The following is a 25,837-nucleotide window of genomic DNA, read 5'->3' on the forward strand; positions in this document are numbered from 1 at the left end:
GCGTAGCGCGAGTTCGCCATTCCCGCCGCGCCGCACCCTCCCTCCAGCTCCCCGGCGCGCCCTCTGGCAAGGCCAAGCGCGGCGGGGAACCAGAGAGCGCGGCGCGGCGGGCGGGAACGCTGAACTCGCGCTCCGCTGGGCTGGGCTCCGCCTCCGCCCACCAGCCCTGCTTCTAGGGAGGGGCGGAGGCGCGGAGGAGGCAGCCACAAGCTCGCGCTCCCCACGCGCCTCTGGAGCTTCGTGCTGGGCGGGGGAGCCTGGGGCCGCCTCCTTGAAAGAGCTGCGAGGCACGGAGGAGGCAGGCACAAGCTTGCGTTCCCTGTGCACCTCTGGAGCTTCGTGCCGGGCGCGGGAGCCTGGGGCCGCCTCCTTGAAAGAGCTGCGAGGCGTGGAGGCAGGCAGAAGCTCGCGCTCCCCGTGCGCCTCTGGAGCTTCGTGCCGGGCGCGGGAGCCTGGGGCCGCCTCCTTGAAAGCGCTGGGAGGCGCAGAGGAGGCAGGCACAAGCTCACGCTCCCTGCGCCTCTGGAGCTTCGTGCTGGGCGCGGGATCCTGGGGCCGCCTCCTTGAAACAGCTTGGAGGCGCGGAGGAGGCAGCCACAAGCTTGCGCTTCCCGCACGCCTCTGGAGCTTCGTGCCGGGAGCGGGAGCCTGGGGCCGCCTCCTCGGAAGAACTGGGAGGCGCAGGCCACGTAGCCCCGCCCACATTCCCACTGTGGCCCCTCCCCTCCCGCCCCTTGCCCCCCCTAATTTTGATCCTGGGTACGCCCCTGGATCAGTGTTTCCCAAACTTGGTTTTCAAGCTGGTTTTGGACTACAGCTCCCATCATCCGTAGCTAGCAGGACCAGTGGTTGGGGATAATGGTAACTGTAGTCCAAAAACAGCTGGAGATCCAAGTTTGGGAAGCACTGGTCTAGACAAAAGCAGGCAGGCATCTGGGTAAGTAGGGACAGGAAGTCTGAAAGCAGCTCAGTTTGTGTTTGAGCAGCATGTTTTCTCAGACTGAGAATCTAGGTGAAAATCAATTTCATAGGGCTAGGAGGAACCCTGCAGACCTCTTGTGCCACTTGATTTCTATTGAACTGGGAACTGTAGTACCAGAATCAGGTCAGGACACAGTCCTGGCCAGGATGGGCTTCCCTGTTATACCTTCTGGGCTTGATGAGGCATGAGACCCTCACCTGAGCCTACAGCTTGAGGAATCACCAACCTCCTCCCCAAGCTAGCGAGCCCCACCTGGGCTGTGAGTCCTTGCCTGCCTTCCCTCAAAACTAACAGCTGTAAATTCTGGGATCCTGAGGTCAGGGGTGTTACATCCCATTTCGCCACTTGAGGCAAAACACAATCTGGTCGCCTGCATAATTGGGTGGCGCTACAGCCTATCATAGAGCTAATAGAGCTAGCCAACTGCTCCCTGCTGTGTCAAATCTTCACAGTTGGCCAGAAAGTGAGACACTCTGCTAGAATATCTGGTTTGACATCCCTGCCCCTTGCAGGAAGAGCAAGAGCCAAAGTGTGGCAAGTGATAAGCCAGAGGGACGAAGCAGCAAAAGCAGTCAGAGGCCAAGAAATCTCAAAGCTGAGTACAAGCTGAGGCAATACGAATTAATTAGGACTGGGATGAAGGTAAAAGCAAGAGGGTTTGTTAAAACTGGAAGCAGCAGGGCAGAAGACAAATAAATGTCTGGGTCATCCATGATCGGACATGGAGGATGCTTAGGAAGTTTAAATACGTAGAAGCAACAATAACCAATGCCTTGTACTAGCAAGCTGGCCATGTTTTCTAAAAATATCCATTCAGTATTAAGTGAAACTCTTGTGAGTCAGAGATATTTTAGAAGAGAGAGACTGTCAGGAGTCGGTAACCTTTTTAAAGCTGCTGATTCTCACTTGGATTCTCAGACTGAGCAAACAGGGCATATGATTCTGCCACCTTGTTGAAGCTAAGAAGGAACCCCTGTGTACGCTGCCTTGAGTTCCCTGATGGAAGAAAAGCAGGATACAAATGTATAAAGTAAAGCCAACTATAAAAAGTAAAAGAATGAAACTCAAAATTTCTCAGCCTAGGACCTTTGTGTTGCTTGGAACTGTTCAGTTTGTTGTATCCGTGAGAGAATTCTCAGAATAACATTTTAAAGCAATTTCAGGAGTACGACGAACACAGATCCAAGGAGGAAGAGATTCGGCAGTTATTTCACAAATGGAAAGAAGAAGAAAAAGACAAGCTGGCCAGTGAACTAGAGAAGATGAAAGATATGTTTATGAAGGAATTTAAAGAGCTAACTGCGAAGAATACAGAATTAGAAAATGTAAGTAATGGAGAAGGGGTTTCAGTTGGCCTGCGCACACCTTCAAGGGGTCTTGACTTGATCATTTGCTTAAAGTTCAAGACGTGAGCTTCTGGGGAAAGACACTTAGGATTTTCTAAGAGCAGAGCTTTATAAAAACCTTAGAATATTCATAAATCTAATTTCAGTCCTGTAAGGGGGTGGGCTTACAGGGAACAGCCACCCCCCATCAAATCCAGCTCTTCTAATGGCTCAGACAACAGCAGAAGGACAGGAGGCAGGAAGGAGGAAGTGAGCGGAGCGGGCCGGGGCTCAGGCAGCATACAAGAGCCCTACCTGCAGCCTGTGATATCAGCAAGGAAGGAGGGGCCAGCAGAGAGTTCCAACAGGGAAACAGCAGAGGGGCGTCCTTTCAAATTCACCCCGGAACTGAGGCCATCAGCGGCTCGCAAACATTTGGGGTCCCCAAACTACTCTGCTGGGGGAGGAGCTGAAAAGCGCCATTGGGAGAATCTGATAGTACTGAGAAGACATGTTTTCATGAAGCTCTTGCCTTGTAAATAGTTTTCACAGTAAAAGCACTAAAGACAAGATGGTTTGGAGTGTTGTTGTTCGAGGGTAGCCAGCAACCTCCCTGACAAGTCCCAAGGACCAAAATATTGCTACATCATTTAAACACTTGCTGTGATCCAACCAAAGACCATACTTGCATGGAACCAGGTTTTCCATACATATCCTTACCTGCATGAGGCTCTTTCATGCAAACGTGCATGTTTCCTTTGACTCGTGCAGCTTTGCCAGACTGTGAACATAAAACCACCTTAACAGAGCAATGCCACCCATCACAGTTAGGGAGGGAGAGCAAGGGGCTACCTCTATTCTCTACCCTGCCACTACCAAACAGCTCTTTAACATTATTACTGCTTTTCTAAGAGGCCATTGAATTTACAGGGTTGGATTGGGATCAATGTTCAAAAAATGGTAGTAGATGGATTCCTAAATATTCAAGGAAGGAATCATACAAGTTATGTCTTCAGGGGAAAGAAGGCAGAACATGTACACCCAACCTGTGAAATTGCTGATTGGTGTGCCTGTTGTTGTTTGCAAATTTCCATCCTCTAGTACAGCACATATTCGGACTTTAGTCTTTTATCATTTTCTCTCCCCCTCCCTTTGCTCTTAGCATCTATTAGAAGTGCAGAAGTCCAACAATCACCTGAAATCTAATTTAGGCACATTAAAAGATAGCTATGAATTTCCAGAAGAGAAACATCAGAGCGCTATAGATCAGCAGGAAGCAGTGCAGGCTTTTGAAAAACAGGTAATGTAACACAAATTCCATTCCAGTTGCCTTGATTCTAGTTTGTGGGAAAGAGTCTATTACCCTGTACATATTAGATCAGAGCTTTCCAAACTGTGTTGCAACAAGTTAGTGTGTCAGCTGCAGTGTGTGTGTTGCGTGAACACTCCCCATGCTTTTCATAGGGCTGGAAAGGGGTTAGTTTGCTGTTTTTCTGGTGGAGACACACACACACAAGCACACACACATCATATAAACTGAAATACAAGTAAGTTAATACAATTAACTTTATTCTGCCTTACATAGGACGCTGAGTGGAAGGCTAAACTACAAGCTCTTAAAGAAGAACATGGCAGTGAAAAACGCATGGTAAACAAGATTGTTTGTGATTAAAGGGGTGAAGTAATAGACATTGGCTTGGATCCTAAAATAAGTCATCCTAAAGAAGTTAGTAGGGATGCGGGTGGCACTGTGGTCTAAACCACAGAACCTAGGCTTGCTGATCGGAAGTTCGGCAGTTCAAATCCCTGCGACGGGGTGAGCTCCCATTGTTTGGTCCCAGCTCCTGCCCACCTAGCAGTTCAAAAGCACATCAAGTGCAAGTAGATAAATAGGTACCGCTCTGGCAGGAAGGTAAACGGCGTTTCCGTGCCCTGCTCTGGTTCGCCAGGAGCAGCTTGGTCATGCTGGCCACATGACCCGGAAGCTGTCTGCGGACAAACACCAGCTCCCTCGGCTTATAGAGCGAGATGAGCGCCACAACCCCAGAGTCATCCGCGACTGGACCTAACGGTCAGGGGTACCTTTACATTTACCTTTTAAAGAAGTTAGTGGAAAGAATGTTTCTCTATTTCCTTCCCAGTTCTGCCATCTGTGACCTTCAAGAGTCAGGAGGATGAGAGGTCACTCCTGAACAATGTGAGAAAGGGGGCTGCAGGGGGAGAAGGGGGCAAGAAACTTGCCTTAGGAACCAGGCCATTCTGCTCTCACGACATTATGTAAGGACCTGGCAAGCTGTTCAGAATGGGTGTTAAAATCCACTCTTGTTGTGTTGTAAAATTCATGTGAACATTCTCGTTGAAGGCATTTCACATTCAGTCCTTGCATCGAAAACTTCAGTACAGGGGTTGACTCTTTGCAATACAACCAACTAGTTAGGGGGTGGAACCTGGTCTTGTCCTAGCCCTTGAGAAGAGCATAGTTAGAAATAACTTAGGATTCTGTGGTTTGGTATTGGAGGTGTCGGCAGAAGTTATGATATATTCACCCAGGAAGGGAGGTAATCATGTAACCTCTCCCCCCACCCCAAGTCTGTTGCTGGTCTTTTCCCAGCTTTTCCCCTGGACACAGCAAGTTCTTTCTTCTCCTTGTTACCTATGCTTTGCCTCAGGCCTAACCTCTTCCTGATTCTTGAAGCATCTTCTTTCACTCTTCTAAATCCCTGAGTTCCACACATGGCTCAGGCTATATTCTGTCAGACTGTCCCTCCTAGCTTTTGCCCAGCCTTCACCAGATGCTGTAGGAGAAAAGTGACCAGAAGTCCGCTAGCAACAAAACGCTCCTTCTCTTCCTACAACAAGACACCAATCCAGGCCTCAAACCAACTTCTTTGCAGACAGGTGTCAAACCTGTCGTCAGTTCTGCCAAGATCTGGCAACTTGGCTCTAAGGACATAATAATATTCTGACCAGACCTTTATTACATCCATATTATGTCATCTACAGGTTTCAGGAGCTTCTTCTACCCTCTTTGTCCTCCAGCCCATCCCTCTGAGCAGACCTGGTACACACTGAATGTTCACAGCTACTTAAGGCATGTATTAAAGGCACCACTGCCTTCTGACGAAATGAAAATCTGTTGATGTCTTTTCGTTCTGCATCTGTAAGGAGAATTTTTCCCCCAGTGCCATTTCTAGAAATTGAATCAAGACAGTCTGCAAGTGCCCCTGCGCCAGATAGATGCTGGGCTGCCACATAGCCTGCAGCTAACATGTTTTCCAGTCACTACAACATAGACTGCTTTGCCTTAGCAGAAGCTGTCTTTGGGAGGGCAAATGTTCCAGCATGTAGTCCTTACCTCATTCGGAATGCACATCCCATTGTTGGATGCTTCCAGTGTCAGACACAGAATGGAACATCAGTTGCTGCCCATGGAAGTTCCTTTTGTTTTGGCACATACAGACCTCGTGCCTAAGCTGGGCACTCCTTGTAACACTTTCACAAAGCCAGCAATTCCTTCGCCCTTGTTGCTTGGCCTGCTCAGGCTCCTACACTCCTACTCCCCTTCTCTATTTATACTCTTCCAGATACATTTTGTCTCACGTTTGGCTACAGGACAGAATTGAGGGATGACTCCCCTCCAGGACTGGACTTTGTGAAGAAAACAAGGTAACACCAGTCCCTGCATTCCTGAGCAAGTGCAGACATACTAATGCATTGTTGAATAACTCCATACACCAAACCGAACAAACCTTCGTGGTGATTAATCAGCGTCCGATTTCCCATCAGCCATGCCATCGGACTTTCTTCCAATTTCATCCATTCTTAACGGGTATTTTTTGTCCCACGGATCAGCATAATCTTCCTAGCCAAACATTGCATGGAGTCACATGTATAACGCTAAAATCCCACCAGTCAGTTGCTTGAGGAATAGAATGGAAGACTGGATTTGTTCCCTCCCCATGTTCCCCCTTCCCCATCAAACCAATTAGGCAGGGTTTTAACTTTTGAAAAAAGGGCTCTGCCTGTGATGTATTGGATCAGAATCAGTGTTATTTTTACCCACAGGACCGCTCTCTGTCTTCTCTTTATGCCAACTATATGCAAGTGAAATTTGTTCTTTTAAAGACTTCTTCTGCATGGTTTCCCCCCTCTTTATCCAGCCATTATGTCTTCATTTCTGTGTGTGGCTGTTTGCTTATTTACTTACTTAATTTATACCCTATATTGAAATGCACGAGGGCAGCTAACAAAATTTAAATGACAAAAAGCAATTACGTGAGAGCTTTACACGGCTGCGAAGAGCGTAGCCTGCTAGGTCAATGAACTTACCTGTCTGGTCTGTGATGTGCTTTGTCCCCATGTTGATCCCCAAGGAGGATACTGGTATGTCAGAAACAAATCCACATTGGATGTTTCGCCCCATCTCTGGAACCTCCAGCCAACAAAGCCAGGCATGTCTGGAGAGATACTCCCTTTACGCCCCACCCCCCTCCCTCACAGGCATTTTGGATGTCACAATGACTTTCAGATGCAGTCTGCTGGAAAGTTCAGGAGACAGCTGACAAACATGCTAGGTATCAAGGTGGGTTTTCAGTGGATTTATTTCTAGCTCCTCGTATCATTTTCTTTTTGAAATAGCATCATCAAGAGCTGCACACGACTTTTTCTGTCTGTTATAAGAGTCTGTGCACCCTTAGGATATGCCCACCCTTAGGATATCCCTTAGGAAGAGATAAACTTCCCAAACAAGGGCTAAAATAATAAAAACAGCAAGAATTGATAGATAACCTAAGCATCTATTTAAAAACAAAAAAGCCCCTCAGCCATTCAGCCTCATGTGAAGGTTGAGGTTGTCTGTTGTTTTATAAAAAGAGAATGAGCTCCATAGGATTATGGATTTCCATTTGCTATTAGTCCTTTGAGCTGGAACTTTTAAATGAAAGAAAATAGGAACTAATCCAATAAACATTTTTTAAAAAAGTAGTGAAATATTCGAATATTTTAGGTCTCATTTAAGATCAATTATTCCATATTTGACACCTTCAGCTTACGTCCCAAATTGAGAAGTACAAATCACACAGTGAGAACTGCAGTGCAAGCAACATCTTCTATAAGAAGAGGATAGAAGAACTAGGCCAGAAACTGCAGGAGCAGAATGAACTAATCATTACGCAGAAGGAGCAGGTCTGTTCATATAATATTGTTACGTATCGAAAACCCCAAAGCAGAGTGGAAGATTCCTCTTTGAAACAAAACAAAACAAACCCTTGAAAAATACAGATCGATTTTCAGCTACTGTACCATATTTTACCAACCCATACATTTCAAATTGTGTTCTTACAAACCATGACCCTGATTTCTGCAGGGCTTAGGGCTGTTAGAGAATGACTTCCCCCAATTTGCAGCCCCATTCACAGGGGGAAATGGGGGTGGGGAGTGAGGGTTATTTTTCCAATTTGGGAAGGGGGGGGGTTGAAAAATTTCTGAAGGGAAACCCGTGCTGTGTTTTTGTTTTGCAGCAAGCCTCCTTCCTATTGCCCCTCTCTCCCTCCCTTGTCCGGGGAAGTGATATCCTGGTGAGTTTATTCACCACCTTGCTCTAAGGTGACAGAACTGTCATCAGACCAAGCAGCCACCACTCCTGCCTGGCCAGCCAACTAGCTAGTGTGTCACTTCCTGCCCCCAGGACAAGGAGGGGGGAATAGGAAGGAGCTACTTTGTCAAGGTTAAAAAAGAGGATTGGGAGGTGGAATCCCCTCTCTACCATTCAGTAGATCAACTCAGTTGGTCAAACTGGGAAACAGACTGATTCTATAGCATTGGCTGTGACAGACCTTAAACTGGCACAGAAATAGCATCCAGTGGCATTGTATGGATGGGATGATCAGAGCACTTAAAGCAACCTCTCTCCTACGATCAAGCCAGGTTTGATCATGTTAGGGTTCACATTAGGCAGGAACAAAGGTCCCTCTCCCTCTTTCCAGCCCCCGAGCCACTCCAGCAGTCATTACCGGAGCTCTGGCTGGGTCTGGCTTCAGATGTTTGAATCAAGGTGCTGCCTCTTTGTGGGTGGGGAGGGTGCAGCTGGGCTAGTTGCCCAGCCATCAGGGGCTCTTAGGTCAGGGAACAAAACAATCCCACCCTGCCCTATAAGGCCTGCACATGCCCACCTCACCTTGTCAAAACAGCAGGGATTTAGCTGGCACCACCCCACAAATGATAAGAGTCGTCTCCTTTCTAAATCTGCACCTACACTTGACTTTCTCTGCATTTCAGATAGAGAAACTGGCTACAAAAAAATCAGTGGAAAGCGTCAAGTCATCTGATGGTAAGTGGCAACAAGAAGGACTTTAAAATTCCTTTGTTTTTATCTGCTTGTTAATCATTGTTCTCTTAACAAATTGTTCCAAAGTATATAATTCAACAAGACATCTTTTTTTCTAATTGCTTTGAGAAAGTCTGTTGAGAAGTACAAGACTCTCAAGCCTATATTTCTTTTCTTTCCCAGTGAAAACTTCAACACAGAATGTTGTTCAGCCTAAATCAAGTGTATCGTCCATGCGTGGTAAGTTTTTGTAATAGATACACACATTTTTACTGCTCTTCCAGGATGACAGCAAGTAACAGCTAAATTTAATTAACACAGCAAGAATTTTTTTTTAATTGAGAGGTCTTGAAAAGATCACTGTCATGGTTCACAGTGGTAAATATAACACGTAGGCATTTTCTTCCAGTGCAATACTTCTTTCTATTTCTAGACAAAACTGAAGCCTTTTACTTGGAGTGTGAAGTTCCATTGTAGTGGAATTGACTTATTAGTTAACTGTTTTTGTTACCAAATGACCTCTGCATCTAAATTTAAGGCACCTAAGAATAGCTGCCCGAGGCATCAATTTACCTAATAGTTGAGCTGACCTTGAATAAGTCATAATAATTGGATTGTAAAATAGCAAACAACCTCATTACATTTTGTTTTATTTCAAGTGGTCTCTTAATTTTAAAAAAGCAGCAATGTGAGGCTTTCAGTTAAAAAAAAAGGTTGACTGGAAAGCCCGTTCACAATAATTATTTTATGATGACTTTGCACCATGAAAGCTACTCTAGTGTTTTATTCTTTGATGTTTTAATCTATGTTTTAAATTTTGTACATAGCTTTATTTGTTTGTAAGCCACTTTATTTGTTTGTAAGCCACTTTGAGACCCAGATGTAGTGATATGCAGGGTGTAATAATAGTAAAAATATTCATCGTAAAGCAACTGCACTTTTCATTTCACATTTGGGTTGTTTTGAATGGTCACTATTTCTCCAATCTCGCAAGGGCTGTGTTTTATGATCACAAGGGCTGTGTTTGGACATCATACTGGCCAAAAACCCTAGTTAAGCAAAGTAGTCTGTGCACAAGCTGTGTTTCAGCCTGCCCATCTGTCTGGGTTTCCCCAGCCACTCTGGGTGGCTTACAGCATATATAAAAACATAGTAAAACATCAAACATTAAAAACTTTCCAATACAGTGCTACCTTCAGATGTCTTCTAAAAGTTATGTAGTTCTTTATTTCTTTGACATCTGAAGGGAGGGCACTCCAGAGGTTAGGAGGCCACTACAGTACTGGGAAGGCCCTTGGTCTGGTTCCCTGTAACTTCACTTCTCGCAGTGAGGGACCCTTGGAGGAGGACCTCAGTGTCCAGGCTGAATGATGGGGGTGGAGACGCTCCACCAGATATAGCTCATGCACTCCCCACTCTCCTCCTTTCATGAGGTGAGGAAACAAACCAGCATGCCATAGAGTGGCTGGCTTAGCATAGCACCCAAACCAGTGCTCATGAGTACCACAGTTGGGAAGCCAAGAGCAAACTCTGGATTCTAGATCATGGATCTCCAAAACAAACCACAACCACAGTTGTAATACTAAGCTAGACATTCCATGATGGGTTACCCTGGAAGGGAGGGGTTAACTGTGGTTTATGGTCAGCATTATGCCTGAAGACAGGTATAGATTTAATATCTTCCAGTGGCAGCGATCTTAGCACATTATAGCTCCTAGTTCAACTAATTGGGCATGGAAAGGTAAAAAAAATGGAAGGAACATTCTTCACAGTTTTATCAGTCATTGTTTTATCAGGTCCATTTCCTCCACTTTGGACAGGCACCAGGGTGATTGTCTACATTAAATTTAAATCCATACCTGTAATTTCAGATGCTGTCCCGACTATACTAAGAATAATAAGCCTTTTTCGGTTTTTGAAACAACTTGGGTATTCATTTTGGATGATTTTGCTGGTGATTGTCTATTTTATTTATCTCTGCAGGTCTTTTCTGTCTCTCTTTTTATCTCTTCCTACCTTGTTCCACCCCCCTGCCTTTTAAAAATTAATTTCAAAATTATGCCTTAAAGGGGAAACACTACTTTTCCTACTTTCTAGCAAACAAGACCATGATTAGTAGAGCTGCATTGTGTTTTCATTCAAATGAAACAGCTGAAATAGGCAATGTCATCTTCATGAGTGAGTAATTTTAATATAGTATCCCAGTTTTTCTGTCTTTTGCAAAATAGAAGTTTTCATCTGATATTCATTTCTGCTTTTTGGAGAAACAAGCTTAGATTAAAGCATTCATCACTCATCTTTTTTTGTCTTCCGTGGAATCAAATGAAACATCTATTTCAGTACTTAATTTATTTAGATTTCTAGCTTATCTGTCTAGGGCTTAGGGAAGTAGCTGCACTAAAAAGAACTGTGACAAAAGCTGACGAATAAAAATGGTATTTATAAAATGCTACTTCAAATAAAAAATGCCTTAAATCAGCCTAAAGTGAAACAAACACATAATCTTGGATGCATTAAATTAGTCAAAAACTGGATTTTGTCGCTTGCGAGGAGAAGGTTAGTCGTGTCAAAAGTTTAGTTTAAATCAACAGGACTTGAGTTGCAATTCTATATCCACTTACCTGATAAGCACCACTAAATTCAGTGGAACCACTAAATTCAGTAGACATTATTATTAGATTTTACTGTTAGAGCAAATCTCGACATGGCACGAGAACTCTTTGAAGGGACTCCCTATCGCCTCTTCCCCACTCCTGCACAAACAATCTTCAGGGTATGTGACTGCATGTGGGGGAAGGTTGCTCAGTTAACCTTTTCTTTCCAAGCCATTTCCTTAATAGATATTATGTCCTGATGCGTCCGCCAGGAAAATGGCACAGGGTGAAAGAGTTACGCCCACTGCCTGATCCTCTCCCTGCCTGGGTTGAGAATCCTCAAGCTTCTTGGGGATCATTCACAGGTGACTCATGACAACCATGGGGCTACCTACCCCCCATCCTGTGATGGGTCACATGCTTGTCATGGTCAGATCACTTCCTGGTGAATGTGTGCCTCTGCATGTTTCCCCCTCCTTCTCTCCGAAACCTCTGGTTCAGGAGTTGCCTTCCATGCATGGTGAGCAGGGAAGAAGCCCAGGAGCCTAAGGCCTAGCATCTATCTCACTACACATGGAGCTAAGAGAGGAAAGTCCCAGGTACGGTCAGAGGCTTACTTTTGTTCTAATGCTAAAGACCTACAACCACTCCGCTTGCTGAGAAACAACTGCAGCCTAATGTGATGGAAAATATTTCACTTCCTCCATGCAAATTGCTACAGAGAACAGCATTCGCTACCTTAAACACATCCCTACAATTTGAATAAACTTCTATCACGAGTAATAACACTTTTACCGGGCTCTGAAGTTAGTGGATCAGAAGAACAAATAAACATATGTGGCACCTCCATATAATCTTCTGCATAATTTTCACCCTTTGGACCTTTATCTTGACCTGCTTCTGTCTGTCTATCTGTCTGTCTGTCTTTTTGCTATTCCTCTGTTTCCTGATTATTAGAACAGGCCCATTTGGTGCATATCCTGGAGCCCATAGAGGAGCTTCCAGAGGATGGAGAAGGTAATGAAAGGGCCGATCAAAGCATCTGTGGCCTAACGTGGGAAATGTTTACTAGGGATACAATTGTACATGTTTGTATGGTTTCCAGAGTATCATCATGTGGGCATGTTTTTGTACTGCATGGTAAATTGCATTTTCAAGCCCTATGCAGAGCTAGGCATCACAATATTTCTGCCGTCACCTCCCTGAAAGTGGATTTTTTCCTCCCTTCTTTCCACTAATTCCCACCACCCACTTCCCTGAAAAGCCAGTTCCAGTCCTTCCTACGCTTCTGGGCAACTCTGACTGTACCGCTGTTGAAAGAACAAAATGTGAGCCTGCTTGTTACAGCTGTTTCTAAGTGATGGGAGTTTCATTTTAGGCTCTTCCTCTAGTAGAAAATTCATACCCAAACGCAATCGTCATCTTCCTGCACCTCTTCACTTTCTTGCTGGGGTGGCCAATGTGGACCCCAGCTCCCATCATTCCTGACCATTGACCATGATGGCAGGGACTGATGGGAGATTAGCAACATTTGGAGGGCACCATATTGACTGCACCCATTCCTACAGTACTTCCTTGCCTATGTTGGTAATAGTTTAAGGAGGAGTAGGTTTGGCAGGCAGGACTTGTGAGCACAGATCCCTGGAACATAATAAATCACTATTCTTCTCTTGTTGCTGTTACTACAGTAGCTCTTTTCAGCAGATAAAGCGTTTTCTTCTTATCCTTTATCCTTGCACAAACCAGTGAGATGAGAGTGCCCAGTGTTTTTTATGGCCAAGTGAAAATTTGAACTTTGATTTTCAACAGTCAAGCTATAGTAGTAGTAATTATTATTTTTATTATTACCCCACCCCACTCTATCCAATTCTATCCAAATTAAAAAGCTAGGTTAATCGGGCAGCATTAAAAATGGTCTTATGATATGCCTATGCTTATGCATATAATGTATTTCAAGAAGGGTTTTAAGTTTTGTTCTGTGGTGTTGTGTTTTATATGTTTATGTGGTAAACGACTCTGGAATGCTATGGGATAAAGGGTGGTTTAAAAATGAAATAATATGTTTCTAACTTTTTAATGCAGTTTTTTGAAGGTAGTTCTCTTTTGCCTCTTTAATTGTTTTCTGCTTACCATATATTGATACTACAATATTGTTGTAAAGAAAACTATCTGTTCTGTTTCAGAAACAGAAAAACATGAGCCCAAAGTAGTGAGGAATAAACACCATACAGCCCATTCTTTGAAGAGCACTCCTTCAGTACCAAGAGAGCTGAGATCTGTTTTGGAGCAGACCCTAGCAGAGAAATTGGAATCCTTGGGAATTAAATCAGTAAGGCCACTTTATAGTATTTACAGTGAGGGGGGAAAGTATTTGATCCCCTGCTAAATTTGCCCGTTTGCCTTCTGACGAAATAATGCACATCAATCTGACTTTTGTCTTCTGGGTTTCTGGGTGTTTTCCTGTTGTTATTCTGTCTTTCACAGCTACAGTAAACCTACCATTAAAATTATGGACTGGTCATTTCTTCGTCAGAGGGCAAACAGGCAAATTTAGCAGGGGATCAAATACTTTCCCCCCTCACTGTAGGTGATCAGAAGATACTTCTCTCTTTTTTAGTTCCTTAACTTCCTCTTTCAGCTAACCTGGGACAATCAGCAATTCAGAATAACTGAGGGCACGTGTTCCTCTAGTGCTTTTTTTTAGACTTTAGTGTAAGATTGCAACACCTGCAGTAATGTGTTTGTCTCACGTGTGTGCAATCTCACACTACTGTTGGTTATACTTACCCTCAAAGCAAAATTTATGCCTGATCGTGCTGATCAACACACTCCCATATTTTTCATGTTCGTCCACCAAGAGACAGGGAAGGGAGAAAACACGAGCGCAAACGTTTTAAGTTCTACAAGTTTCAACTGAATTGTCACCTGTCACGATAAGCCACAAACCAATAGAGAAAACATATCACGATCCCCAGATTTGCATGCTTTCTGAACCAGGAATCATGGTTTGTTTTTCTCAAGCATGCTGACTTATTGTGGTTTGTTTGGAGTAGACACAATGCATATCCCTGCTTTGGAAGTAATGCTAAGCTGGGGATCATGGTTCGTTTCCCTCCCTGCATGACTTGGGAGGATTGAAGCCAGCACAGTTCCCTCATGCATGGCTAGTCATAGTTTATGGCTTACCACAATGTGTGAACATAGCCAGCAACTCATTAAAGTGATTAACTTGGGTTGAATTATGCATATTAAGTAACATTCAGTTTAAATCTTCAGTAATGAAGTAGTAATTGGAAGGATAAAACCTGTTTAGTTTGTAAAGAGAATTTCACATACTGAGAGGGATAGTTTACTGGGGGAAATCCTCATCATTCCAAAGAAATAAAAAGAGGGAAGTAAGATGACCATTATCATCATCATCATCATTATTATTATTTTAAAAATACTATTTCTTTGTGGTGGAGAAAACATACCAAGTTTAAAATTTTCCAGATAGACTCTGAAGACAAAATTTCCCATAAATCTCATTTGTTTACTGGATTCAAAACAGGGATTTTTATTTCTAGGGAGAAGTGTGATTATAATCTATAGAACCACCATCTCATTTAAACCAAGCTTGTATTTCTTAAAACACAAATACGGAGTCAGAGTTTGAATAATACAGACATTAGGAAGATGACATCATACATTTGGGGAAATAAATGCTTTTTAAATAGTGCCACCAAAAATCACATAGGGTGAAGATGTCAGTGCCATTGAATTAAAAAAAGTTAAAAGCCTACACCAGAAGTAGAGAACCTTCTTTCTGTCAAGGACCACATTACCTTGGGGTTAATCTGTCAGGGGCTGGGATGGGTTGGTCTCTTTGTTAGAAAGGGAGGGATATAAAGTAAATAGTAGACAGGGTCACCCATTCTCTTTTTCTGTCTGTCTCTCTTTGTTACACATTTGCTATAACATCATCTTGTAGGGTCCACACAAAAGCAACATCCTTCCCAAGGATAATTTGTGTGATTTTCAAAACCGCATTTCTGAAAAAGGGAAGCAGTATTGTTTTTTTTTAAAAAAAGCAGAAAGTAATTTGCATTTTGTTTCTTGCATATCAGAATAAAACTTTCCATCTTTCACAGGGAGTTCATGGTATCCCAAGTGATCATTTGAACAGGGTCTTAATGTCTGTGGAATCTGCTAGAGAAGAAAGAAAGAAACAAATCCCCGACATTCAGCTTATCCGGGAGCAGCTCCAGCAGCAAGTCAACTTCAGGGTTATGTCTTGCAGCAGACTTTATTCCAGTTCCTACCTTTCTCCAGAAGGTGTGCTAACTTCCCACTTCTCTCCCTGCCCCAACCACCCCCACTGCTTTCAGATGTCTGGAGGTCAAACCACCATGTTACTTATAACTCAAGACAAATGTGGGCCTGCTTTCATGTGCAGTGTGCTAAAGGTTTTGTTAACAAGTTAATGTTCAAAAGCAGAACAGCTGTTTGTCTTTGGACCCATTAATTAATCGGTGAGCCATTTACATTTTGGTACCAGCGTTGTTTGAGGGCAGTGGATGAGGGCAACATTTGGACGAGAAAACTGGTCCCTAGCTCATGTGGAATCTGATCAAAGAGGAGCAGGTATGCGCTTCCTCAGAATCAGCCTGAGCCCCCTTATTCTCTGATACAAGATGTCTGTGTGAACTGCAATCAATAATCCTTTCATGGATTTATTTAAACTATTGTTAAAAACTCCCAACTTACTTGTTCAAGGACTACATGTTATTTAATTAGCAGTCTACATTCTTGACCAAAGCTACTTTACAATGTATAACTACTTATTCATAAAAAAGTGGAAATCCCACTGCCTGAGGTATTGACCAATTGGATATTACGTTCCCTTAGCACATTTTGCAACATGCTGCTAGGCTTAGGGGCCAGAGGGCACTTTTCTGGCTCAAGCTAGTGCCTCTTTTGTGAAACCTGTGCCCAATATAGAGAAACATTACTTACATTTCTTGTGAGCACAGCTTTCCCCTGCATTCTCTGTTGTCCATTGGAGCATTTTTACCCCATCTTTCCATTGTTGTTGTTGTTGTTGTTGTTGTTGTTGTTGTTGTTGTTGTTGTGTTTAAAAACTGTGCACGCAAGGAGGCTTGCAGTGTAAAAATCGAAAAATCAGGAGCAAAAAACCAAACCTGAAATGCAAAGATTGAAAATAAACAGGGACAGCCAGGTGACTTTCTAAAAATTCAAAGGCACTCAGAGCACAGAAACTGCCAAATGCCTTCTGAAATGAAAATGTATTCCTGAGATGATGAAGAATAATCCAGGAGGAAGCCAGGCAAGCTTTCTTTCTTGGGCAGGTCTATTAGACACAATTCAGCCGGCAAAGTAGAAACTGAAGATGTGTCTGTCTTTCTTGTTTCTGCTGACATTGTTCCGTGGGATATATCTCTGCTATTGTTGTTGTTTATTGAATTTATATACCGCCCCATACCCAGAGGTCTCAGGGCGGTTCACAGAATAAAATCAAAATATAAAACAACAAAATACATAATCAAAATAAAAACAACAACCCAATAACCCCACCCCCCACCCCCCAAAAACACATTTTTTTAAAGGGCATAGGATTCTCACAACATTTAAAGCAAGATAATTAAACCTGGAAAGGAGCCACTCATTGGAAAGACCATGATCTCAGAAATGTCCACCAGAACGTTGCTTTGAGTATTTATAATCTGTGTTTCATTGCAGCTAAGAACAGGGTAGCTCACTTGGGAGGTTCGCTGTCAACTGTGTTACCCAAAGCAGCAAAACGTCCATCTGTTGCCAAACGCCCAACCGTACAAAGACCAGTTGCTGCTGAAAACACCACCCCACCAAAGTAAGAGGAACCATTCAGTAAAGTTTTGTTTCAGTGTATTCGGTTGTTGGTATTATCGGAAGCAGCCTTCTGGGCCTATACAATGGAACACCTGAACATGTCTATTATAACTCTGCTGAGGGAGATGCCCTGACTGCTGATTGGCTGCAGCTCAGTATTGAAAGCCTTGTTACTAACACAGAAAGCCCCAAACAACTTGGGATCAGGTTACCTGAAAGGCCCCTGACCCTGGATAGACATTTAAAATTTCTTAGATCAGGGTTTGCCAAACTTGGGTCTCTAGCTGTTTTTGGACTACATCAGGCATCCCCAAACTGCGGCCCTCCAGATGTTTTGGCCTACAACTCCCATGATCCCTAGCTAACAGGACCAGTGGTCGGGGAAGATGGGAATTGTAGTCCAAAACATCTGGAGGGCCAAAGTTTGGGGATGCCTGGACTACATCATCCCTGACCACTGGTTCTGCTAGCTAGGGATGATAGGAGTTGTAGTCCAAAAACAGCTGGAGACCCCAGTTTGGCAAACCCTGGCTTAGATCACCTGGGGAAATTCTATTCACGGCTCCACGTCCTATAGAATATTACAGAGCATGTCCATTTTTTGCCATTGCCCCTGTTCTGTGGAATGCCCTTCCCTCTGCCATACATGACACATTGTGTATTTGCATCTTTAGAAGATGTATCGTTTTTCCTGGGCTTTCCCAGGCCCCTAAGATTGGATCCTGTTATTTCTGAGTTCTTGTTTTTATAATACTGTTTCTAATATGATGTTGTGTTCTTTTGGATCACATGTTAGGGTTTCCCCAAACTTTTTCAATGTTAAAAGTTTGTAAATGCTTTTAAATAAAAGAGAAAGAAAAAAGACAAGAAACGAAAGAAAGGAAATAGGTGTATTGATTTATTTCCTCTGACCCCTCAAAAGTATCTTTTAACAAGATAGCGAGACCGTCATCCTTCTGCAGGGAGGGGAACGATTAAAAAGTGTTTACTACATAATTCCTGCATTGCAGGGGGTTGGACTAGATGACTCTTGGGGCTCCTTCCAACTTGATGATTCTATGATTTAAATATATCTGTCACATTCACAAACCTCTTCCAAAAGTTGTTGTTGTTTAGTCGTTTAGTCGTGTCCGACTCATCGAGAACACTGTCCAACCATCTCGTCCTCTGTCGTCCCCTTCTCCTAGTGCCCTCAATCTTTCCCAACATCAGGGTCTTTTCCAAGGATTCTTCTCTTCTCATGAGGTGGCCAAAGTATTGGAGCCTCAGCTTCACGATCTGTCCTTCCAGTGAGCACTCAGGGCTGATTTCCTTAAGAATGGATAGGTTTGATCTTCTTGCAGTCCATGGGACTCTCAAGAGTCTCCTCCAGCACTCTTCCAAAAGGCAATTGCCCAAAGCAGCGTACAGAATCTGAGTACAGAGTACAGAATCTGCAATGTATTAGATAACAAAAGTTGTAATTTCTGTTATTGTTCCTTCCAGAACCAAGAAGAGTACTTTGGGAGATGAAATCCCCAAAAAGCTGCATAGTGTTGCGTAAGTCTTCAGTTTGGTTTCTGTGCGCAATATTCTGAACTCGATTTAAACAATGCAAAGAAGAAATGTCAAATTGTATACATGCCATTTTACCTAAGGTTCAGGTTTGCCAGTTGCTTGAAATGGTGAGGTAAAGAATTGGGGGTGGGCAAGTAAGCAAAAGAGGCAGAACAAAAGAACAGGAAGGGGAGAAACAAAGGGGTGTGCATGATACCACCCCTAAATGGAAGTGCTGCTACTACTCCTCTAATCCCTTGGCCTTCATGAGAAACTATTCATAGATTTCTACAACCATGGTGGCTGGAAGTCTTATTTTTTTAAAGACATGGTGAATCAGATTGTGTAGTAAAACCCAAGACAGATGTATATGTTTACTTTGCGCGTGCTTACTATAGGTAAGGTCAGGGGTTCAAATCCGCACAACGGGGCGATCTCCCATTGCTCTGTCCCAACTCCTGCAGTTTGAAAACAACCCAGCGCAAGTAGATAAATAGGTACCACTTCGGCAGGAAGGTAAACAACATTTCCATGAGCTCTGGTTTCCATCACGGTGTTCCGTTGCGCCAGAAGTGGTTTAGTCATGCTGGTCACACGACCCGGAAAGCTGTCTCTGGTCAAACGCCAGCTCCCTCGGCCTGAAAGGGAGATGAGCGCTGCAACCCCAGAGGCGCCTTTGACTGGACTTAATCGTCCAGGAGTCCTTTACCTTTACATTTACTGTAGGCAGATGCTCAGAGAGAGCCTTGGACCACAGGTGTGCTATATCTGCTTTTCAAACTGGATAAAATGGTTTGGTTGCGTAGAATCCACCTTTATCCAAAGGACCTAAAATGGCGTTCCACACGTTCCTTACTGTGTATGGGATGTTTCTAAGCAAGGTCTCCTTTCTTACCATCTTCAAAACATGGGGAAAGTTTAGATTGATGGAAATCAACATTCTGTAACCAGTTTTCTCGATAATGGTGGCATTTTGGATTAACTTATGCTGAAAATGGTGGCCCGCCATTTACCTTGTGGTGTGGACAAGGATCCTAAGATTATCTTAACCAGAGGTTTGTGAATTCCCTACCTTTTTACTGTTGGATGAAAGGATTTGGAGAACCTGGGTAAAGTGTGGCTAAGGCAGTACCATGTTTGGCAACAGTTTGGTTAAATCAAGGTCTTGCCACAGCGATGATGATGATAATGGAAGGTGACTAACTCCACCAATTTCCCTCTCCCTTAGAACCCCACCATTTAGCTCAGAGGAAGAAGTAGAAGAGAATGACATCATGCAGTCCTATATCTCGCCAGAATTGTCTCAGCCTAAGGCATCCAAGAGCAGCGTCAAAGGCAGCTTGTCAAGATTTGCAAGCCAGAGTGATGTGAACTCCATGGAAGACGAGGAAGAGGAGGAGGAGGAGGAAGAAGAATTCAAAACAAGCCTTAAACCTTCGAAAAGTAGGGAAGCTAATTTTGTAGACCACCTTAGGGAGGAGCACTCCTATGAGGAGATGCTCCTCTCATGTTCACACCAGGATCTATGTTCACCCCATGGCCTCCTTTGCTGTGGCTTTCTATCCTGTGCTCAGGATTGTGCTGAACAGCTGATAATCATACTTAATTAAAAAGAAGCACACAGAGCGAACGGTGAAAAGGAAGTCATATTTTGACACACCACTAAATGTTAAAGTCTAAAGGTTGTAGCAGGAGGACTGGGTTCTTGGGCAATTCCCGCTGCACAGCTGCTGCCTAGACTAGTATCATTGATTTAATGATATTAAATCATTCCAAGTGATATTAAAACTTCCAAGATGTAATCAGCACAGTAGCTGAAGACTCACGGGGCAGTCTACCAATCTCATGTGTGTTTCATTGGGAGGTGGGGGTGAGGGATGATGGCATAGCAGCCATCATTAATCTGGGTTTATTTTATTTTTTAAATAAAACTAAAATGTGTTGGAAGATTTGTGCTTCCCTGGACCATTTTGTTGGGAAAAATAGGGGGACGTTTTTATCCCACTATATTAAAATTGGCTAGAACAACAACAGCAGAACACCTCAGTGGCAGAAATCAATCAATTTATTGGGATATTTTTGTCTTGGATTCTTGATTGTTTTCAAAACGAAAACCTACATCGCTGGGTTACTTTTTGCTAGAAGAAATATTTATCCTAACATGTTACACTGGCACCCCAAATGATATAAATAAGCACCCCAAATGTAAAATTCAGTTGGTTTTCTTTGGCTTATTTTTGTACTGTAAATAGCGAGTGACTGAATTTTTTTTATTACTATGTAAGCGAAGGTGTCCTATAATTATTGCATTATAGGTCTACCTCTGTGTTGATTCTGCTAGGAAAAGTGTATACTGGGGGCGTAAGTTTACACCCAAAAGTCTGGGGTACAATTAAGCATTTCAGTTTTAAGTTGCCCATATCCTGTTTTCTTGATTGTGTAGACGCATTTAACCAAAGCGGGACTGTCCAAATCGAAAAGCTTCCTCCGAGCCAAGGGAAGGAAAATGAATCTGCTGGAGTAATTAACGTTGGCCCCGTACCTATTCAAAAGTGTGTCCAAGGTGTAAAGGTATTAGATTTTATTTGAAAATGACCTATATACATCGAGATATCATTATTTCCATTTTCTTACAATTGAGGGGATAATTCACTGTTGTAAGAATTTCCTATGCAAATCACTATCTTGTTTTCAACCACTTTGTAGTTGCTGATAAAGATATTTGTTGTTGGTATTAATTCAGTATGATGATCTTCTGGCTTTTATGTAAATGCAATTCAGGGATTTATTTCTTTTCAGTGTAAGTAAAACTTACGCTGCGAGTACAAGTCATTCCCCGTGGATTTTTAAAACCTGTATCCATGCAAAAAGAAAAAAAAAAGGTTCAGGGAGCTACTGCAGAAGCAGCACTTGGAGCACGACAAGTAAAACAGAGTATTGCAGCTTTGTCCACCTGCCAGGTAAAAGCTATTTGACCCCCTAACTGTACCACTTTCTTCTTTGCTTCCAAGAGGGTTGCAACCTTTGAAAGCCTTCAGTAGTCTAAGCCCAGCATATAATCTGTGAAAGCATTCCTTCCTAAATGGACCTGCTCAGAATTTTGTAAGAAAACCTAGCTCAAGGTGCTATCTATGAATGTAGCTCTATAGGAACTAGAGAGTCGAGGTGCAGGATTTCTTTAAAAGAAGGTTTGAGGCAATCACTCTCTTTCCTCTTGTCACCCACGGCGAGGAAATCTGGAATCTTAAACCTTTGCCATAAAATGCTCTCTCACAGATGGAGGAGAAGAGGCATTTTAGCTAATAGTAATAGTAATAATAATATTTAATAATGATAATAATAATTTTATTATTTATACCCCACCCATGTGGCTGGGTTTCCCCAGCCACTCTGGGCAGCTTATAGCACATTTAAAAAATCGTATATAATATACATTAAAAAATTCCCGATACGGGGTTGCCTTCAGATGTCTTCTAAAAGTCAGAGAGTTGTTTATTTCCTTGACATCTGATGGGAAATCGGCAACAGACGCTTTGTAGGCAGCAGATTCTAGGATCAGTCCCAGAGCTCTCTGGTTCAAAAGGTTAAGTAGCAAGTAATGAGGAAGAGCCCTCTCTGCCTGAGACTTTGGAGAGCTATTAGTAAGAAAGTAGATCACTCTGGGCAAAATAGACAAATAGTTTGTCTTGGCATAAGGCAGCTTCCCGTAGTGTATAAAAAAGTAACAGTAGCTTAAATTAACTTTCAATATTGTTACTAGAGGCAGGTCCGCACTTGCATGTGATCTAGCTGCACACAACTGCACACATGGGCGACACTGGGAGCTCAGATGTGGCAGGTAGCTCATGAAGAGACCCTCCCCAGAGCCTTCAGTCTCCAGGTGAGGTGGCTTTTCTCCTCAGTGGGGCTTTGTTGAGGCTGCTCAGCTGACATGTGGGAAATCGATGGCTGGTGCTGCACTATCCCGCATGCCAGCTGTTAGGTGGGGCATCTGAGCAGCTTCAACAAAGCTCCGCTGCGCCTCCGGTTTGCGAGGAGACCCACTCTGGAGCCCAAACAGATATTGTAAGCGACTCTGAAAATGGCAAATCTTAAAATACTGAGCTGGAATGTTAACAGTTTGAATGACAAAGCTAAACGCAACAGAATTGGGCATGTAATCTCCAAACAAAAATTGGACATACCGTAATTTGTCTTCAAGAAACACATATTGCAAAAAAGCATAAAAGAGTTTTAATTAATAAAAGATTAGGAACGGATTTCACCTCATCAAATAATGCAAAAAAGAGAGGAGTAGTTTTCTATATTAATCCTGCACTGGAACCCAGATTGATTCAAAAAGATGAAAAGGGCAGAATTTTAATAATACAAATTAAAATTCAAGGGGGAAAGGTAATTTTGGTGGGAATATATGCCCCAAATGAGAAAAAAGCAGTTGTTGTTTTTTAAAAAAAACCACCTGGAAACAATTATTGGAATATGCAGACCAAAAAATTATTTTAATGGGAGATTTCAATGGAGTACCATCATTAGAAAAAGATAGACCTGCTAGGAAAAAAGACACAAAAGAAGGCAGATTACCAAAGACTTTTTAAATTTGGTTCAAACTTTAAACTTGATAGATATTTGGAGAGTAAAACATTTGTTTGATAAACAGTTCATTTTTTATTCCCATGTTCATGATAGCAGTTCAAGGATAGATGCTTTATGGATTTCTAAAGAGGTGGAACCCAAAGTAAAAAAAATAAATAAATGAACCCCAGGACACTGTCAGATCACAATTTCATGATAATGGAAATTCAAAAGGAAAGCCAAACAACATTTAGATGGAGATTGAACGAAGATTTATTAGAAGATCAAAATTTCATGGTAAACACAAAGAAGCCCCTGGGGGATTACTGTATTTTGAAATAAACCTCCAGAGTCAGACCAAATTACAAACGGTCTGGGATGCAAGTAAGGCGTTGATGAGGGGACTGTTTATACAACAAAATTCAATTGAAAGGAAATTGAAAGAAAAAAGGGGGAAAGAAATTTTAGATGAAATTATGGGAAAGGAGAAGGATTTGTCAAAAAGAAAGAAAGAACAATGGCAAGAAAAGTTGATGAGTTATGCGGAGATGGCAAAGTTAACATACAGAATACGTGAGAAAGACAACCGTGACTTGAAGGAAGAATGGGATGTTTTCACAAATTGCTTCAAAAGACAACAAAAGGACTTGGACTCCTTGGCAGGTTTTGAATAAACATTCACAAAATTTATTGGTAGAACACATGACAGATAAAGTAATGATATGTACAAATTTATAACATGCAGAAAATAATATGTATTAACAAATCAGAGGGGAGCTGAGGGAAGTCTCGAGGTGGGAGAGGGAGGGAATAAAAAAGGGGGAAATGTAATTGATTATATTAATTGATAACTTGTTTTGCTAAATTTGTATGTGTGTATACACTTGGGTGTTACGGTGCCCTTTTTGTTTTATATGTAGGTCATGTGTGTGTGTGTGTGTGTGTGTGTGTGTGTGTGTTTGTGTGCAGTCTGTACATAATTTGAATGAATTTTGGTATTTTGGCTTCATGATAGTCTCCTATCAGCAGAGGGCACTGCAGTCTTTCTTCAAGCAGTATAATAGCTATTCCTTAAGAGCTCTTTTCGCCTTGCCACAGGGTTTGGCACTAATTCAAATAATGTGAGTATTTTGGTCTGCTCTCTTCTCAACCTATTTAAAAAGCAAAACCCACAAGCACAGAGAGAACAAATCACATCAATTGTTTTTTCTTGTGTTGTGTGTTTCCAGAAATCGTCACTCTTTAGTAGCTGAATGTATTGACGTCCTTTGTCTTAAGCAAGCAGTTCCTCTTACAGGATCTGTGTACAAAAAGACTAGCAGATAACTGTTCCTGGATCAAGTTTTAAGAAATTCCATTTGTTTCTTAATAGTTTACAGGAGTTGAGGAGGACGACGAAGACGACGAAGACTGGGATTTATCATCTCTAGTAGAAGATGAGAAACCATCGCCAGCAAAAGATGAACAACCTTTGTTAGCAAAAGATGGAGAACATTTGCTAGCAAAAGATGAGAAGCGTTTGCCAGCAAGAGATGAAAAAGTTAAGAATGCACCTGCTGTTGAAAAGAAAGATTTGAAAGCGGCACCCACGGTCCATGCATGGGGAACTCCATGCGTAGGAAAACCAACAAAGGAAGAAGGTACATTCATGGATGTAGCTCTGATGTTCTCAGCCATAGCTGTGCCAAGGTCCCTTGGTGCTGACCTTTAAAGCCCTAAATGACCCCAGCCCAGTATACCTGATGTCTCCACCCCCATCGTTCAGCCCTCACACACTGAGGTCCAGCTCCAAGGGCCTTCTGGTGGTTCCCTCACTGCGAAAAGTGAGGTTACAGGTAACCAGGCAGAGGGCCTTCTTGGTAGTGGCGCCCGCCCTGTGGAACACACTCCCATCAGATGTCGAGATAAACAACTATCTGACTTTTAGAAGACATCTGAAGGCAGCCCTATATAGGGAAGTTTTTAGTGTTTGGTGTTTTGTCACATTATTATTATTATTACAGTGGTACCTCGACTTATCCATTCCGCGGCGCTCTTCGGAAGTTGAAAACTTCGGAAGTTGAAGCGTCCATTTTGTGCATGTGCGCGATTTTGCACTTTTGCGCAGACAGCGCGTGCGGCGAAAATACTTCCAGGTTAGCGGACTTCGGAAGTCGAAACCTTCGGAAATCAAGGCATTTGTAAGTCGAGGTACCACTGTATTATTAATCTGTTGGGAGCCACTCAGAGTTTTTTAAAATTAAAATTATAATTATTATTATTCATATTTATACCCTGCCCTTCCCGGTTTAGAAACTGGGCTCAGGGCGGCTAACAACAAATATAAAACATTGATTAAAAACAACTTTAAAAACAGCTTAAAAACAGCATAAAGTACAACATAAATATAGCATCACCAGGGCTAATTGGCCAAGTTAGTCCTGCTAAGGCCAGCAAGGAGACTAGGGAAGAATTTAAATGTGGGGACCCAGTAGGGTTTCTTCATATAAAAGGGAATGGAGGATCAGGCTAAATTGAAGGCCAGGCGGAATAACTGGCAGGGTATAAATAATAAATTTTTATTTTTATTAATTATTATTCTCTGCAAACCCTGCCTGGAGGGAATGGAGATTTGCTACCAAGGTCAGAATCACCG

The 25,837-nt window shown here is 42.7% G+C and overlaps 1 protein-coding gene across 3 annotated transcripts in view; it reads left to right on the forward strand.

Annotated features, from left to right (window-relative positions):
- The window catches only part of DZIP1 (DAZ interacting zinc finger protein 1), a 32,431-nt gene that overhangs the window by 5,174 nt on the left and 1,420 nt on the right, over positions 1–25,837 (forward strand). Inside the window, exons 4-17 of one of the 3 annotated variants that reach the window (XM_088667518.1) lie at positions 2,146–2,307; positions 3,470–3,607; positions 3,893–3,955; positions 7,354–7,491; positions 8,584–8,635; positions 8,816–8,872; positions 12,184–12,243; positions 13,410–13,555; positions 15,357–15,540; positions 16,966–17,095; positions 18,580–18,633; positions 19,859–20,073; positions 21,074–21,201; positions 24,575–24,842. In XM_088667518.1, the coding sequence (XP_088523644.1) occupies positions 2,146–2,307; positions 3,470–3,607; positions 3,893–3,955; positions 7,354–7,491; positions 8,584–8,635; positions 8,816–8,872; positions 12,184–12,243; positions 13,410–13,555; positions 15,357–15,540; positions 16,966–17,095; positions 18,580–18,633; positions 19,859–20,073; positions 21,074–21,201; positions 24,575–24,842 (1,795 nt within the window). The remainder of the gene's footprint in view (positions 1–2,145; positions 2,308–3,469; positions 3,608–3,892; positions 3,956–7,353; positions 7,492–8,583; positions 8,636–8,815; positions 8,873–12,183; positions 12,244–13,409; positions 13,556–15,356; positions 15,541–16,965; positions 17,096–18,579; positions 18,634–19,858; positions 20,074–21,073; positions 21,202–24,574; positions 24,843–25,837) is intronic. The other 2 variants (XM_088667516.1, XM_088667517.1) reach the window with 2 other exon arrangements.

This window comes from Zootoca vivipara, chromosome 4 (genome assembly GCF_965207765.1).
Source record: "Zootoca vivipara chromosome 4, rZooViv2.hap1.1, whole genome shotgun sequence".
Classification (NCBI taxonomy): Eukaryota; Metazoa; Chordata; class Lepidosauria; order Squamata; family Lacertidae; genus Zootoca; species Zootoca vivipara.